The sequence below is a fragment of the Pimephales promelas genome, chromosome 25, assembly GCF_988280905.1.
Source record: "Pimephales promelas chromosome 25, fPimPro1.hap1.1, whole genome shotgun sequence".
NCBI classification, from domain to species: domain Eukaryota; kingdom Metazoa; phylum Chordata; class Actinopteri; order Cypriniformes; family Leuciscidae; genus Pimephales; species Pimephales promelas.
In genome coordinates, this window is record NC_142793.1 from 26,232,331 (window position 1) to 26,251,389 (window position 19,059).

A 19,059-nucleotide genomic window follows, 5' to 3' on the forward strand; every position below is an offset into this window, starting at 1 on the left:
AAATGTGCAGTGACTGCTTGTCTGAGGCGCACAGTGAGTGACCCGAGCGAACAGTGAATGAGATCTGTAGTAAACAATGGCGCGGTCGATAAGAAACCTGACCCTCAAACTACATTGAGTTTCACTATGGACAGCCGACACATATAGATTGTCTTTTGTGTGTGTGTGTCGTGCCAGATTAAATTGCCCGTCTGGTTTCCCCTGGAAAACTAAAAACTGAAAAGAAAATCGAATAAATCGCATTAAAGCTGTATTAAGCTTTTCCCAGTCACTATTGGACGAGTAGAGAAGAACTCTGGGGAGTTTTTGTGAAAAAAATGAATGCGTGTTTTGGACTAGTGACCCTCAGTCCTCAGTGTTTTATAATGGGTGAATGGATCATATTAAAAGTTGCGGTGCTCGTGTCTTACAGAATTACGTAACTCAAAATTTTCAGAACTGTGGCTTTTCCACAGAAAGAAAATGATTTAGATCAGCTGCACCACAGCGACACCCAGCGGCCATGATGAGTACTGCACAAACTAGACGACCTTGACAAAACACGATCCTTAAAGTGCTTAAACACTGGGAAATGAAACAACAACAAAATATACTATATTGTTGTAAAATATTAAAAAAAAAAATATATATATATACCAATATTTTTATTTTATTTTATATAAAATAAAAATATATGTATTTTTTATATTTTTGGTATATAAATATACCAAAAATATATATAAAAATATATACCAATTGGTAAAAGACATACACCTTTAATATTTATAGTTTGACTCTTTTGGTATAAAGGTAACACATTGTAAACATTTGGAATCTCATTGTAAACATTTATTATCAGTTAATTTTTTCACAGTTCAAGTGTAAAATGTTTTATTGGTTAGACAATTAAGTTTTTTCAACTGCAAAGTGCTAATAACTTTTCAGCTTTTATAACTCTATAAAAATGATTGCATCGTTCAGACAGAACCATTAAAGGCACAAAATATGGTAATGAACAAATTCATTTTATTGAACAACAATCCGTGACAAGGAATTGAACATGATCAGCGTGTTTCTGCAACAACGACCAAAACAACGGGCATCTTTCAGTCTCACACATGACATGTGACTGTGTATCACTCACAACACTCGACCTCAACACACAGATTGACGCTCTTCCAGAAGGGCCACATTGTGCATTTTGTGTATGTAGTTAAAGTGCGTTATTGCACTTTTCCTCGCAGAGGAGGAAAGCAAAGGCGTTGTGGAGGAACGAGGATCATCTATCACTACAGGTCAACAGCAGCAGGACTGAACCACATGGAGAACACGGGTGAAACTCATGAACAAAATGTTTCGGCCATATTTCACCCCCAAAAAATTAATAAATACAGTTAAAATTATAATAAAGCTATTTTTAGAATATTTGAAACTGTTTTTGTACATTATTTTCATTAAAATAAAAGACTGTATTACAGTAACTGTTGTGAAATGTCACAATGCAAGAAATACTAAAGGTTCCTAAAAAAGCTTTATTTTCTTTCTGACATTATTTTCATGAAAGTTACTTCCGTTTTAAAAAATATTAATTATTTTTATTTTACATAAAGAAAATTAAGACTTTTTAGGAACCTTTAATATTTTTTTGTTGTTTTATTATTATTATTTTTATAAATAAAATTAACTCTTTTTGTGACATTAATTAAATCAAAGTTACTGTAATACAGCATTTTTTTTTTGCTTAAGTTTTATTATAATATTGTAAAAATACCCCCACATTTAAAATGTTTACTTATCATTATTATTTATTTATTTATTTTTAAATGACATTAAAAATGTAAAGGTTCCTTAATATATCATATATTCATTTTTTTTTTTTTTAAGAGATGATATATGACAGAGACATGTTTCCATGAGAGTCAGCCATTGTTGTGTATTTTGATTATTTCTTAATTATTGCATAAATATGTGCTGGTCCTTCTCTATATACTCTTCATTATATGAAGAGCGAAATTACAAATATCTAACATCTAATTTACTACTAAATAAGATTGAATACTATCAATTTACATCGATTATACGATTCAAGATACATTCTCTGGTTTGTCGAAACAAACAGGCGATACGTTGTTAGTAATATATTGAATATTGTAGGATATCTGCGGGCCGTGTGAGTATTGCGCTTGTGCCAGATCTGTTTTTGTACTTGGATTGTAAAATCATCAGTGCTATTTTTGGTGTTTTTTTGCCACCTGCTGTCTAATTCCTTCAAGAACAACGAAAGGAAGAAGGACAGATGGTGCAAACGAGGGGGAGAGAGTGAATAACACACAAAACGAGGAGTGACCCCTCACACAACACACCACAGTTCACAAACACAACCAGTTCAAGTTCACAGCTGATGAAACATGACGGAAATCAGAGGTAAAAAACAAAAAGACTAAATCATCATCACAGATAAAAATCAAAGCGAAACAACAGAAAATAATCATCACAATAATGAAAATAATCACAGCTCTTCAGATGTGGAATGTTTAGGAAAAAAAGCTCACGAGGTCATTAAGGTCATCAAATCAGGCAAAAACTTCCTTCATTTGCATTCATTTCAACAATTTACGACATGAGAGGTAACCGGTCAAAAGTGTGTGTTGATAGGGTTAAGTCTGACCTATGACCTTTAAACAATAAATAAGGGCATCTGAACAGTTGTAAATGTCATAAAGCTCATTGTCACCGAGACTAGAGATGTTTCCCTGTTAGACAGCACCATGAAACCCTCTGGACCTCCAGCCAATGATTATTCAGCGTCATATTCATTCTAGAGGGTTTGAACGTTAGTTTGGGGTCGGGAAGATTTGTCTCTTCTGCTCAGCAACGCTGCATTTATTTGATCAAAAATACAGTAAGAAACAATGATATATTATTACAATTTCAAATAATTGTTTTCTTTTTGAATATATTATAAAATGTAATTTATTCCTGTGATCAAAGCTGAGTTTTCAGAGTCTTTAGTGTCACATGATCAGTGTGTTCATGCGCCACATTACAAGTAACTTGCATTATGTAATCAGATTACTTTTTTTGTAGTGAGTAAAGTAATGAATTACTATATAAATGTACACATTAAAAAAGTAACTTTTAAGTTGATTTAAATTGCTTAAACATTCTTGAAGAGAGTTTTTTTTAAAGTAACAAAACGCATTACTTTCAACTTTCAATAAAAACACGTGTACACTTCTACTATACTCGTAATGTTAAGAGATCTTTTGCAGGATAGTCAGGATATATTCCTTTGTTTTTGCATATAAATGCATATGCAATAAGGTCAGCCACAAAAATAACTTAATTTATCACTGCGTTTTTTTTAGTAAATTGTTTTTTTTAAACAACCAAAAGAGGGTTAGTATTAAAGGAGTAGTTCACTTTAAAAAAAACAACTTTTGCTGATAATTTACTCACCCCCGTGTCATCCAAGATGTCCGTGTCTTTCTTTCTTCAGTCGAAAAGAAATGAAGGTTTTTGATGAAAACATTCCAGGATTTTCTCCATATAATGGACTTCAATGGGGTCCAAACGGTTCAAGGTCCAAATGAGAGTTTGTAGAAAGTGAACTACTCCTTTAAGCTGTTAGTAAATCTGCTCCTATGTGTGTTTTTAAAAGAAAATGAAGCTTTATGGTAATAAAGCAAGTAAGCTGTGTTATTAAATGCATTACTGCAATAAACATATGCAACAACAACAAACTACTCTAACCCGAGAATCAGCCAGAGAGTAATGCAGTGGATTACTTTCCATAAAAAGTTACGTAATTAGTTACTTTTTAGGGTGTAAAACGATATTGTAATGCAAACATTCCCCTTTTTTTGGTGAAACTGTCAGGATTCTTTGGTGAATAGAAAGTTGCAACATTATAAATGTCTTTAGTGTCACTTCTGATCTATTTAATGCATCCATTGCTGAATAAAAGTATTAATTTCTTTCAAAATAAGAAATCTTCCTGACCCCGAACGTTTGAACGCTAGTGCACATTCAGTAGCAGGACGAGTGTAGGAAATCAGTGTACTGGGAAGGGGGACAGAGATTTGTTCAGGAAAGTTTGGCAGTGTGAAACGGAGAACAGGCCGAGCTTTATCTGGCTCTAGCCGACGGCGTGGACTGTGAGCGACAGCATTGTGTTTTCCACTCCACAACGGGCTAAAATAAGAAATAAAGCAAACATTAAACGAGAACTACAACCTTTGGGTTTTGTTTGGTTGATTTGACAGTGCAGCAACACTGATACACCGCAGGTCCGGCTCAAACGCTGTAAACTGGCATATTAACTCTTCCAGATGCCAAACAGAAGGATCGGGGAGGTGTGCAAATAAGCCATCGTATACAAAACAATAATCATAATAACACAGTAATCACACAAACTATCAGACACTGATAAAACTATCCATACAAATATATAGTGAGATATACTATAAGTGTGTTTACATCGATATAATCAGGAATATGACTTCAATCCAGAGTCTGGAACGTCACTCCGTGAGCGTGTGCTTATCCGATTTTCCACAAAACTGGAATGACTATTCAAATTCCACGATCCAAGGCAGACAAAAGCATTAATATTCATAATCATTAGCCCCGCCCCCAGCATAGATTCACCAGGCGGGCTTTACAATCAATATGCACGTTACTTTGGCGTCTTCTCAAATCTGATCCGACAGATATGAACCTAACAAATCTAGGCGTTGTGGATATTTATAACTGGCTAAAGTTGGTTTGCAGTGGGCGGGACACAGCGTTGCTCATGAATATTAATTAGGTGACATGACAAGCATGCTATATATACAACATAACAGTTTTTATTAATAATTTGACTTAGCTTTTTTAAATTCAGTTTTTATTGCTGTGTTTTTGTCATTTTAATCTTTTCAATGTTATTATTGGGGTTTTTCGTTCAGTGCTTTGCCAAGGCAACATTTCTATTTTCATTTAGTTTAAGTTCTTCATCTAATAATATTCAGCTTGAATCTAATTAACAAAAATGTTTTTAATGTTTTAGTCAGGGCTGTTATTTTATAATAATTATAAATAGCAATTAAAATAATTGTTATAAATGTCAAAACATTGTTGTTATTTGAATTCAAATAAACATTAACTGAAATAAAATAAAATGTACAAAAACTTAAACTTATTTTTCAGCTAGTTGCCATGGCAAAATCCCCCAATTTTATGGTAAAAAAAAAAAAAAAAATTAAACCTGAAATATAAATTAATAAAAGCTATATAGACATCTACAAACATATAATTACTAGAACTGGAATTAAAATGACAACGAATAAAAACTATAATAATATCTAAAGTAGCACTGGTTTTGAGTGTGATAACTACTTTGTATGACATTTCATGTGTCCCATCCCTAAAAAAAGGAATTTGCATACCCAACATGTTCTAATTAAACCTCAAACTACCCACAATGCATGAGTTTTTAATGCTATTTCACTACTAATATATGGAAACAGATTTGCGTGGGCTAATTCTTCTTGTGTCTATAATAATCATCTCCCAAAGTGTGGGAACTTTCAGGAAGTTTTAATAGTCGCTTCGCCGCTGGTTACGGGCATCTCCATTTTGATTGGGCTAATTTGAGAGATACGTCTCTCACAGCTTTTTAAAGAAAAACTAATCGAATTAACCTCCGTAATTTCGGAATATGTGCTGAATAAAGCCTTGATATGCAGAAAGATATGCCGAGAATACGCATCGCACACAAACACTTCCACACTTCTCCTCGAGGGCAAACTAATCAACATTACATGCCCTCATGTCCCAGGAAATGAACAATTAAAAAGAGCTGATATCATTAACAAGAGCTCTACGATTCAAAGTGTCACGATTGATCGCTGATTTTACGCTTTAAATGTCTGGAGATTTAAAACGCTCATAAGAGGATATGGTCTCGGCGTGACAAAAACAGGCAGCTTGGCAAACACAACCTCAGTATTAAAAGCACCACATTCAGATAAAAACACACAAACGGCACGACGACAAACTATTCAAATCAGTCAGACTGGTTGGCGTTACGCTTTGATCCTTGTGAGAAACAGACGGGTGCAGGGCATTATGGGTTAGTTGTTCTGTTTGGGCAGACAGCTCAGGATGTATTCGCCCACGCCGAGGAAGTAGACGACCTGAGCGATGCCGAAGAGCGGCGCGATGACCAGAGCTCGACAGTACGCACCCTTCAGGAAAGCGCTCGGCCCCTCGTTGCGTAATATCTTCCTGTGGTGGTCACATGGGACAAAGGGAATCATTTTACCTATAATTGCACCCAAATTGCTGTAATGAATGATGTGGTCAGCTGATGCCGTCACCTGATGCAGTCCGTCACCCCGCTGTAAGTGTCCTCTTGACTTCCTCGGTTTAGCGACTGTAGTCTCGTCTTTATCACTGAAACACAGTCATCAAAACACACAAATTCCATATATATTTTAATATACAGTATGACAATAATAATATTCAATATTTTAAATATTGAAAAAACTGTATAATATTGAATATTCAGGTAAATAATATTAAAAAATATTTAAAAACAAATATTGAAGAAATATTCCATTTGAAAAATTAAGTATTTAAAAAATAGATTTTTTTTTCATTATTTTATATAATGGTAATAAAAATAGAAAAAATGGATATAAAAGTATTTAACATTCAGTATTTAAACAAATTATTTAAATTATTCAGTCAATAATTTTTATATACAAAATAATTTTCACTATTTTAAAATATGATATGGTAAAATATAAATATGATTCAGCACTGATGAGAATGATAATATTCAATATATAAAATTTTAATTTTTAGACAAAAAAACTCTTAAAAATATTTAATATTTAGTATTTAAAAACAAATATTGAAGAAATATTCCATTTGAAAAATTAAGTATTTAAAAAATAGACTTTTTAATTTATTTTATATTCGGTAATAAAAATAGACAAAATGTGTTTAAAAGTATTTAATATTGAGTATTTAAACAAATTAATTATATTTATTGAAAGAATATTAAAAAATAGACAAAACAAATATTGAAAAAAATACAAAATGTAATATACATAATTATTAATATTCACTATTTCAAAAAACAGAAACAATATATTATTTAATATGCAATAATAAAAAGAGAAAACTCATGTAAAACTAATACACAAATATTTAATATTCAGATTAAAAATAAATAAATAAACAAATATTTAAAAAATATATAATATTAATAGTCAGTGTTAAAAATATAGAAAATATTGAGTATTTAATATTCTGTAATAAAAAAAAAGATAAAACTAATTTTATTAGTATTATTTTGAACTAGTTTATCGATATTTTCAGTACTGAATTAAAAGAATTTGTCATTTCTTCCACAGAGCATTCTGGGATTCCCTTTCCTGCACAATTAGGCTGAAACGAGTTAAGAAAGAGAGATGAGAAGCGTACCGTCCACAGGGTTGACGGCGACCGCAGCCGTGCTCCCCGCAGCGCAGCCCGACACGAACGACACGTAGAACGGAGCCGGACCCTCGCCTCCTCTCTTACCCAGGTTATTCAGATTGGCGAACAGAGGGAAATAGATGATGGAAAACGGGACGTCCCTGAAGGAGAGGGAAATGTTCACGCTGCATTCTGCCAGTGTGTGTGTGATCTGTGTGTGTGTGTGTGTGTTTCCCCACCTGAGCAGTGTGGCTCCCAGGCCCTTGTAGAGACCCGCGATGCCCTTCTCCTTCAGCAGTTCTCTGGTCAGTTGCATAGCAGTGGGGGACTTGAGCTCCACGGGGCCCCCGGGGGCCGCAGCCTGAGGCATCAGCTTCCTCTGCGCCGCTACACACACACACACACACACACGCCTAGTTCAACTACACAAACTTATTAATAAAATATACACTATTTAAAAAATATTAAGTACTGCTGACATATTCAGTATTTTAAAAATGAAGAAAAAAACAACAACACATTTTATAGTTAGTATTGAAAAAAATATAAAAAAACAGATATTTAAAAAAAAAATCTATATAATATTTAATGCACTGAATAAAAAATATATATAATTATAATTGTGGACAATGCCACATTTAGCGATACTAAAAACCTCTGCTCTGTAAGAAATTAAATTATTCATTCAGCAGATGCTTTTATAAAAGCAAAATACAAATAAAAACCACATGTATTGCCTACTGTTGATAAAATTACAAAATGATGTCCAATCTTTTTTTTTTTTAAACGATGTCCGATCTTTTTTTTAAAAAAAAAAATAATGTCCAATCTTTTTTTTTTTTTTTTTAATGATGTCCAATCTTTCTTTTTGTTTTTAAATGATGTCCAATCTTTTTTTTTTTTTAAATGATGTCAAATCTTTTTTTTTTTTAAATGATGTCCAATCTTTTTTTTAAAATGATGTCCAATCTTTGTTTTTTTTAAAATGATGTCCAATCTTTTTTTTTTTAAATGATGTCCAATCTTTTTTTTTTTTTAATGATGTGAAATCTGACACTAGTAGGCCTAGTGAACAGGGAGAAGTGCTACAATGCGGCCACAAGATGGCGGTGTGTCCTCTCTCCTCTCTGTCCTCCTCTCTTCATCTCTCACTCCTCCTCTTTATAGAGTCGATTCTTACCGATTCTTCCAGCATCTTGCAGCTGAATCTTTAGCATCTCCATCGGTGTCGTAACGATGACCTGCAAAACAACAGATCAAGGTTCGAGGAAACCTCACAGCCAATGAAAATGAGAACAAGACTTTTAAAGGGCCACACACACATTCAAATCAAGACACCTAAAGACAGTTGCAATGCTTTTAAAAGACACTCTTTTGGTAATTTTAAGCCTATCGCAGCCTCTGGAAGCCTCTCAGAAATTAACAACCACATACAAAAACATACAATTAGCATATCCTCCTACATGCTGAGGTTCACATGGGTTAGTATAATGGTATATATGTAAGCCATTTAACTTCCGAAATGTGACTTCTTTTTATATTTTCTGAGGAAATGTTTTGTCCCTGTACAAAACGGACTAGAAGTTGAGCGAGATCAGCACAGCAGACGTCCACGGGGACGGGTTAATGTGGGCTAGCGTGGCTGTCACTGGAGACACAGTTACACACTTCATCAAATCTGAAGGGCTTTGCAGGAGGACGGACTGTGTCTGTTTGCAATGTTCATCCACAAACCTGACTCGGCACTAGCTGATGGGATTATTTGTGTTGAGTAAACCCATCATTTAATCCGACATGGCTATAAACCCGTTCATTGATGACAGGAAGACCTCTGTCACATGACTGATCACTATGTTCTGTATAACTCAGTCCAGACAGATGTCAATAGTGGTAATGTTAAGTGCATGTAAATGCTCCTCCAACCACTTTATGTTCTCCATCCATCTGAAATTAAATTTCATTTATATATAAACTGATTGGTATTGATTTTATTATCAATATATATCTGCACAACTTCAGAGCATTACATGATGTTACCTCAATTTAATGTTAAATTAAATTATTTTAGATGTTAAAATATGTTCTGCATTTGTTACTTATTCATCCGAGCTGAGGTTTTTAATTTGTGTATTTTTTTTTTAATAATATATATTTATAATATATATATAATATATATTATTTTTTAAAACAATATATATATAATATAATATGTATTTTAATATAATGTATTTAATATATGTATATATATATAAAACATAAATTCATAAATTCATATATATATATATATATATATACTGTATATATATATATATATGATAGAAAACATTCTAAATTATAGACAGAGAGGGAGAGAGAAATATGAAAAAATTAAATAAAAATATTAGATGAATATATATATATATATATATATAAAACATAAATTCATATATATATATATATATATATGATAAAAAAACATTCTAAATTATAGAGAGAGAGGGAGAGAGAAATATGAAATTTTAAAAATTAAATAAAAATATTAGATGAATAATTTAAAATCAAAAATATAAAAACTTTGAAAAGTTGAAGATTAAAGTTGAAGTACTAAAATTAATACTACTAAAATAAAAATAAATTAAAGCTAAATAGAAATATTTATATAAAAAAGAAATTAAAATTGATTAAACTAAAGAATAAAACAAAAATAAATGTGCTGTGCATATGTGTAAATATATATATGTGTGTGTGTATATATATATATTTATAAACACACACAAACTTTTATGTTAAATGTGAGTAATCACCATTAAATGATTTGACAGCACTAAAAAATACTATAAATAATACTAAAATATTAAAGTAAAATAGTACTATAAATATTATGCACCTTTTGTCTTTTGGTTTCCATACAGTTTTTTTATGCAATATAAAATATATTATATAAAGGGGTGTTTCAGTATGGTATTATTGTGGAAGAACACACACATTAGCCAAGCGTTCAGTGTAATAAGCAGAGCTGGTTGTGAATGAGCACTGCTTCAGGATCATGTGACAGGGCAGGTGAGCTTGCGTGTGTGTGTGTGTGTGTGTGTGTGTGTGTGTGTGTGTGTGTGTGTGAGTGTGTGTGTGTGTGTGTGTGTGTGTGTGTGTGTAATGACAATGCTTCTATAAAGGGAGTGTGTTTGTACCCCTTAATGCATCTGTGTTTTGTCTCAGTGATCTGAATAAAATAACAGTGGAACATCTATTAATGGAGGCTGAAGCATCAGATTACTGAGATGAGTGTGTGTGTGTGTGTGTGTGTGTGTGTGTGTGTGTGTGTGTGTGTGTGTGTTGACACTGACCTGACATGTTCCCGCCCCGCAGCCGGCCAGCATCTCTCGCAGGAGAGTGAGTTTCTGCCTGTGGGAACGACACACGAATTATCAACACACACACACACACCAAGGGTCGTTAATAATTCACATTTTGACTCGACGGCGGTGGTCAATAATTCACCGGTGCTGTTTTCGGTCACCATGGAGACGCAGCCGAACAGGGCATTGTGGGTATTGTGTGTGTGTTTAATATTAATGCGGCTGAGTGCTGGATTGATTGAGATGTCTGACAGTGTCGGTATGTGACTCTTGGGATGTACATCGTAAATACCAGATTGACAGCGTCGGTGAGCTGTGTGTGTGTGTGTGTGTGTGTGAACGTGTTCAAGGTCGGGAAGGAAACCACTGTGATGTGTCAGAGTGTGTGAACCGGCTGATGATGTCATGTGGGATGATGAGTGTGTGAACGGCACAGGCAGCTCAAAATGCTAGTCATGGTATTTATATTGATTTGCTGTGTGTGTGTGTGTGTGTGTGTGTGTGTGTGTGTGTGTGTGTGTGTGTGTGTGTGTGTGTGTGTGTGTGTGTGTTTATGTCTCACCCGTCCTTAGAGAGGTGAAATCTGAAGAAATCATTGGCTGCAAGCTTGATGGCTTTTTCTGGAGTGACGAGAGTTAAGTTCACCGCAGCTCCTGCGAGAGAAACACACGTGTTCAGTCACACACCTCACGCTCACGACACGCCTGCGGTTCACATCTACATTGAACATGTGTGTGTGTTTGTGTGTGTATATACATTAGGGCTGGGTATTGACACAAATTTCACAATTCCATTCGATTTCGATTCCGATTCGATTCAATATTGATTATTTTGGATATCAGTTACAATAAATGGCCAATTTTCTCAAGGGAATCAAATCTCTGAACTAATGCTGTAAACTATGGGAGTCTAGTTGTAGCCTATAGGCTTCATTAGCCTAATATGAAGGTAATAATGAACTACAAACACTTAAATTACACTTATTTATTTTTATAATGAGAAGATTATATGAAATATAAACATTTAAATGGTGGCCGTCATAAAAACTTGCCAGATTTATTCAAATATGCATTAAATATTGAAGAACATTAAGATTATAATGCATATGTAATATGGTGTATATATTTAGCAAAATGCTCCTCTCTAGAGTTATTTTTTCTAGCTGACTAACGAGTTTATGTGGGTTTTCTGAGGTAAATATGACGATACATTGATTACAAGCTGTTTAACTGACGTCTTTCCACGGTTAAAACGCTGATTGAGCGAATCAATGTGACATGATCCGGATTTGGATAAGTTGTACTGTATCTTTAACACACTTTCAGATGCTCATTCATGTTTATTTGGCGCTGTGACTGGTATTATTAAGCCGGAAGAGAGATCAGCGCTGCTGCTTCTCCAGAGCGATCTCACGCCACAGCGACAAAACGCTATTTATGTTTTTGAGTTTCTAAAGAAAATGGACGTAATTTGAAAATTGAGATTTTGTTTCATATCAATAGTAACAAAGGACAAAGATTATTGCGATTTTTTTGGATGCGCGCAGCCGCGATACAATGATCCATTCATGCACAGGATGACTAATCGATTCTTGAGATTTTACTTTTGGCAATATATATATATATATATATTATATTAACAAAGTTTAATGTGACATGCGATTAATGGATTTGACAGCACTAGTTGAAACACTGACCTCTGTACATGCCGAAGTATCCCTCCGAGCGGATGGTCTTAATAAGGCAGTCTGACCTGCAGAGCACAGTATATCACTCACATGTGAACCCTGACGAACTGACTCTTCTATATGATTCGATTCGTCCGTTTGAACACTCACATGCTGGAATAGAGACGGCATCCATTCTGCTGGTTCTGAAGGCGAGTCTTGGCCAGATCGATGGGAAACACGCAGGTAACGCCGATCAGTCCCGCCACTCCGCCGTTTATCAGCTTGGCAGGCAAACTGGAGCAAAGAGGACAGCAGATGATGACACTCATCATCACACACAAGCGCAACAAAAACACCCGTTTAAAGTGGTTGCCAGGGCATTCCTATGCAGTTGCTAAGGTGTTGCGGGTGGTTGCCAGGGCATTCCAATGCAGTTGCTAAGGTGTTACAGGTGGTTGCCAGGGCATTCCTATGCAGTTGCTAAGGTGTTGTGGGTGGTTGCCAGGGCATTCCTATGCAGTTGCTAAGGTGTTGCGGGTGGTTGCCAGGGCATTCTTATCCAGTTGCAAAGGTGTTGCGGGTGGTTGCCAGGGCATTCTTATCCAGTTGCAAAGGTGTTGCGGGTGGTTGCCAGGCCCAGGGCATTCCTATGCAGTTGCTAAGGTGTTGCGGGTGGTTGCCAGGGCATTCCTATGCAGTTGCTAAGGTGTTGCCAGGGCATTCCTATGCAGTTGCTAAGGTGTTGCGGGTGGTTGCCAGGGCATTCCTATGCAGTTGCTAAGGTGTTGCGGGTGGTTGCCAGGGCATTCCTATGCAGTTTCTAAGGTGTTGCGGGTGGTTGCCAGGGCATTCCTATGCAGTTGCTAAGGTGTTGCGGGTGGTTGCCAGGGCATTCCTATGCAGTTTCTAAGGTGTTGCGGGTGGTTGCCAGGGCATTCCTATGCAGTTGCTAAGGTGTTGCCAGGGCATTCCTATGCAGTTGCTAAGGTGTTGCGGGTGGTTGCCAGGGAATTCCTATGCTGTTGCCAAGAATGGTTCTATACACATTATGATGTTATGTGGTTGCTAGGGTGCTAAGGGTACTTTTTGAAACTCACCTGATCTGTTTGTCAGCCATTTATCTGGGTCCCTGTATTTCTTCAGTGTGTGTGTGTGTGTGTGTTAAGGCGTCAGTCTTTGCAGATTTCTCAGAAGCGTTTGAGATCTCAGTCCATTCGCCGTCCTGTGGCAGATATCTGAAAGACACGGGAACAGAGAATGATTGAGTCATGGTTATGATCCAGGTGTCTCTCTCTCTCTCTCTCTCTCTCTTTGACTCCAGGACCTCTTCATACTGGACTCGCTCCTTTCCTTCTCCATCTCAGTCTTATTTTTATTCTTATTACCTTTTGTCGGTTGCACAGGAAGTTTAAAATCTGATTCGTGACACACACACCGAGCTCCCGACCTAAGATTTCAATTCAATTTCAATTCAATCAATGTATATATACAGAACAAGCTCAGTTGTAGCGCTCCTAAAGGGAGACGGTGCCGGCTAAAAGATATGAGATATGTCGAGAAACTTTGCGTGCGCTCGCAAAACCTTTTGAGGACATTGCAAGCGAATGCAAAGTTTCTCGGCAGAACGCAAAACCTTAAAAGCATCAGAGCTCTGTAGTTGCACTTATGCCAACTAAGGTTGTTCTAAATGTGGAGCTCGGTGTGTGTGTGTGTCATGAATCAGATAGTGTTTGAGAGGAACATCTGTGTGTGTTTCCTCCAAACATATGTGGAATTTGAGCAACTTGAAGACAGTCTTTCCCCCTCGTTCCTCCCCTCCGTTCAGCCAATCAGCTGGTCTCTCTCCCTCCCTCTCCTCCTTCTGCTCTCCGCTGATGCGTTTCCTGATTTCTGCTGACTGGACTGGACTCTTCTACCTTCAAATCTGGCTTCCTCTTTTTCTTGCACTCGTGAGATTTACCATACACATTATTACATGATAGATCAGCACTAGCGTTTGGAAACCCTCTGTGCCTCTCAGAATCAGCAGGACTGATATTTTCCATCCTCTCAGTATCTTCCTCATGACTCAAGAGAATATCAGGTGTGTTTTGACTGGCACAATGCTCCTGTGAACACTAAATCGCTGATATTTAAGGTCTCAGACACATGAAGGACCAGCAACAATGATAAAAGAATAAATGATATGAAATTGTCCATTAAGACTCCTGCATTAAAGAGTAATATTTGAACAATGAAGGTTTAGCTTTCGGTTTCCATCAATAGAGGAAGAGAAGAAGCTGAGAAAGAGTTTTTTGTGTGAGTAGTGGTTTGGTCTTGTGACAAGTCCGATGCCAAAATATCTGTCGTTCTGTGTGTCTAATAATCAGCAGAAACACATCAAATGTTCACTGATGAGCAACACAACTAGTCAAGTTTTAACATGTTTCCTCTCAAATTAATTGTGTTTTCTTCCTTATTGTGACGTATATGTGAGTGAAACGGCTTCTCAAACAAGAAGGGCTCCAAGTAGGGCGGAGCTTGATATTGTTCGATGGGAATTGATTGGATGGTAAAGACATGGGGATTTATTTACAACCTGATTGGTCAGCTTTTATTATGTAATTTCTTGACCGAACATCCAATGCTAAACCAATGCTGTGTTCTGGGCTAAATGCACTCGTTGTATATGCGTTGCTACATATGATGGTATTTTGACCAGCTGAGAACTCGTGAAGAGCTTATAATGTGTGTAAACGGGTCAAAACACTGTCAGGAATCCCAAAATCAGGAATTTTGGTTCATTTACATGCCTTTGGTTTGGAAGCGGACTGAGACTCCCAGTGTTGTGTTCGTTTGCTATTGGTGGATCTCGTGTGAGTGACAGGTTGCCCCGCCCTCGCACCAGTAAACGCATCATCACAGAAGGGGGAGTTATTGTGATTAAACACTATGTGGTCATGCATTTAAAAAAATAAATAATGAGGTGCACAGATAAATCATTTATAATGCCAATATTCATAGTAACGTAACGTTAAATAATAGCATGGTTGTTATCTTTAACTTGCTACAAAAATAACAACTTAAGATATCATAAACATCATGATTTTGCCTGCTATGAAACAATGTGTATTGTGAAAAGTGCTATATAATTCAATTTGACTTGACGTGATTTGCCTAAAAAACAACTTTTGTTTCGTTACTTTGAAAAATAATGTCAATGAATGACCCTGAGCTGTTACCCAGCATGCACCAGTGTGTGTGTGTCTGCTTTAAAACCACCATAAAACCACTCTGACCAGAACACACTCGTCAAATATCCACAAGAACAACTACAGGCTCCTGATGCTGCGTCTTCATCTCTAAACACTATATTTCTACATTTCTACAAGATAGTTGCCATGGAAACGGACTGAAGATGGAATTAACTATTCTTTGAATTAGCGGCAGAGATTTCAAGTCTTTTGATTACGCGTGTGTGTCGGTGTAATTCACTGTAATGAACGTTATGTTAATCAGTCACTTATATCTACTTTAATTCAAAACATTGGGCTCAGTATGATTTTCTAAAAGAAATTAATATTATTATTATTAAGCAATATTATTGAGCGGACGCATTCAATTGATCAAGTGATTTGTGAAGGATCATGTGACTCTGAAGACTGGAGGAATGATGCTGAACATTCAGAAAATAATTACATTTGAACATATTAAAATGTGAGTGAACAAAAGAGACTTCTTTCATAAACATAAAAAATCATCTGGAACGATACGCTTTGATACCACATCCACCATGGTACTCTTCAAAGTACGGTAAATACGGTATTCTTCAAAGTACGGTAAATACGGTATTTTTCAAAGTACGGTAAATACGGTATTCTTCAAAGTACGGTAAATACGGTATTCTTCAAAGTACGGTAAATACGGTATTCTTTAAAGTAGTAAATTGATGAACAGATGAACAGAAAGAACGGCATCTATTTGAAATAAAAATCCTGGTAACACTTTACTTAAAGCCTTTATATATAATGCATTATAACGGCATTCATAATGTATGTTATAATGCATTATTTGTTTATATAAATAAGTGAAATGTTCATATTTACAGATTCCTTGTTACATCTGAAATAGTTTGTTTGTCATGTGTTTTAATAAATTACACTTTCCAACAGGTGTAACCATGTCCAGATAATTATTCTAATGTATAATAACTGTTATTATTCATGAGGTCATTCAATGCATCATAAGGTGATTTTATAATGCATTTGCTTTTATCTCAAATCCTTTTATAATGCATTATATACATTACCGAAATCTTTTATAAATCTTTCCTGTCACTGTTGATCAGGTGAAGTGAGGAGATGATTGTTCTGTGACGCTGCCGTCGCTCGTTCCTGAATCCAGGAGAAATCTGCGCACCTTTGACCAAACCGCACCCTTCACACACACGACTCTGATAACAGATGTTGTTCTGACTCCACGTGTGTGTGTGTGTGTGTGTGTGTGTGTGTGTGTGTGTGTGGCGTCTGAAGTTCAAAGGAACCTGCATGTCTTGAAACGGCTCATTCACTCGTTCCTCTGATCTAGGGGGTTCTGCTGGATTGTCTTGAGCAAGTTTATAAAAATGAACTGTCCAAATTAATTAATCGCTAAAATGCACCAGTTTCATGAGAAAAACATTGGCACACATTAAATCAGATTTAATAAATCTCACTTGTGAACTGCGATTAAGATCGGATAAAGGCGTCTGCTAAAGGATTACATGCAACAACTATTTGTATCTGTATATAAATATAATATATATATATATATATATTACAATTTAGTTTTTATATTTTGATATAAAGGGCCCCGGAAGCAAAAAACACAAATATCTCGACGAAAACTCAACGTATATATCGACGCCAAATTTACGGACCGAGACCTTTCGAAAGAGACCAGCCCAGCTTCGTGGGCCCCCGTGGGCCCGAGATACAGGCCCCCAAAGCCCCGCCAGAAGCGAAAAACGCAAATATCTCGGCAAAAAACCAACGTATCCGGCGGAGATCGGCCTCCTTCGAACCGTCTCGCCAAACTGAACAAAACCATATGTGTGTCGTCATTTTTGGTGGAGTATTCGCGGAGATATTAGTCGAAACCCGTCGGCCACGCTCTCAAATGGCGCCACGAACCCTGGGTAAAATATCAAATATCTCGGCGAAAAATCAAAGTTTTGACGCCAAATTTATATCGAGTGGAGAAAGGAGTGAGACCTTTCGAAAGGTCTGCCCGAGATGCCCCTGGATGCCCGCGATACAGGCCCCGCCGGAAGCGTTATGGTTATGGAAGCGTTATAGTTATGTCGACACTATTAAAATATAAAACCAAAATAATATAAACACTTATTATTTTGCAGTGATATGTCATGGGAATATCTTCTTACGGCAGTGACTGTGGGACAATTTACAAGAAACCTGTTATCTGCAAGTGTCCTGCTCCTCGTGACCTTTGCCCTGTGAGCAGTCGGTTTACTTACACTAAAGGTCACTTGAGACCAGATTGTGTTTGATAGACACACACTGTAAAGGTAAAGATTAGTCGATATGAGAAACCGCCAAAGACAGCAAATACACCAATTATTCCAAGCCAGATTAAACAACACAAATGTACCATGATATCGCTGTGTATTTTTGTAGAGGCCGTTTGCGTTTAGGCCAAGGACGCAAATCTTTCATCACTGGAAAACATAGAGCCAAAATATACAGAAGGAAAACACGAGTGGAGAAATATTTGCAGTGTGTGAACGAGGTCGCTGAGAGTCTCTGGTGACATAATTCTGCTGCAGAGAATCCTGTTTAAATCTCAGACTCCAGAGCGCGCACGTACGGCGCGTCGAGAGCGCGCGCGCCGCAGCGCCCTGATGTTGGTGATGATGATCCGCTGCAGACCCACACACACACACATACAGTCAGTCTTAATGCTTCTGATCAGATATCACACACCCGCGTCCGTGTAGCCGGTTAATCCCGCGGGAATCAAAACCCAACTAACGAACGCGCAGAACACAAACGCGCGCCGCTGTATGATGAAAAACAGATGTTCGCGCGCGCGGAACGCAAACTAGAACACCGTTAGAATTAACGAAGCTGTCAGAGAAGCGCGTTCTCGTTTGACGGTTGGGTTTTCACATTCGCGATGAGGAATTGCGTTTTTCCAAATAACGGGAAACGGTCCGCCGCATCAGCCAGACCGTTATTTCTGTTTCTTCTGCTGACATGATTCATATTTAATACGCTGACCCATCAAATCAGGGATAACTAAACTACGTTTCCTTATGCAGCACGAATATTAATATGATAAAAATGCTGGTGTTATAGAAAAGTGTAACGGCGCTACTGACCGGATCCTTCAGTTGTGTCCCGTTATTCCGGATTATTATGGCTTGATGTGATGTTCCTCCTCCGTTAAAGCTGCCGGTGTTACTAGCGTTCGTGTGTGTCTGGAGAAAAAGGGAGGGAGTAGGGACACGACACGAGTCAGCGGGAGGAGGAGGAGGAGAGGACGGGAGAAAGTGACGCCTCCTACCGGTTACGAAGCCTCAGATGTTTCTGTTAAAGCGAAGGCGAAACACGCTTTCTGACGTCATCG

General features: G+C 36.8%; 1 protein-coding gene across 2 annotated transcripts; it reads right to left on the reverse strand.

The window, feature by feature from the left end:
- Positions 1 to 983: 983 nt before the first annotated feature.
- On the reverse strand, positions 984 to 18,966 carry slc25a22a (solute carrier family 25 member 22a). 2 transcript variants are annotated; one of them, XM_039664204.2, is made up of 11 exons: positions 18,812 to 18,966; positions 13,551 to 13,688; positions 12,622 to 12,747; positions 12,481 to 12,536; positions 11,347 to 11,437; positions 10,773 to 10,830; positions 8,630 to 8,690; positions 7,689 to 7,836; positions 7,456 to 7,610; positions 6,342 to 6,417; positions 984 to 6,249 (listed from the first exon to the last, which is right to left on the reverse strand). In XM_039664204.2, exons 2-11 carry the CDS (start codon positions 13,568 to 13,570, stop codon positions 6,096 to 6,098), a joined length of 945 nt encoding a protein of 314 aa, XP_039520138.2. In that variant the 5' UTR covers positions 13,571 to 13,688; positions 18,812 to 18,966; the 3' UTR covers positions 984 to 6,095. The 2 variants fall into 2 exon arrangements, with proteins under 2 accessions (XP_039520138.2, XP_088984064.1); XM_089127938.1 differs by having other exon boundaries at positions 7,456 to 7,836.
- Positions 18,967 to 19,059: the final 93 nt, after the last annotated feature.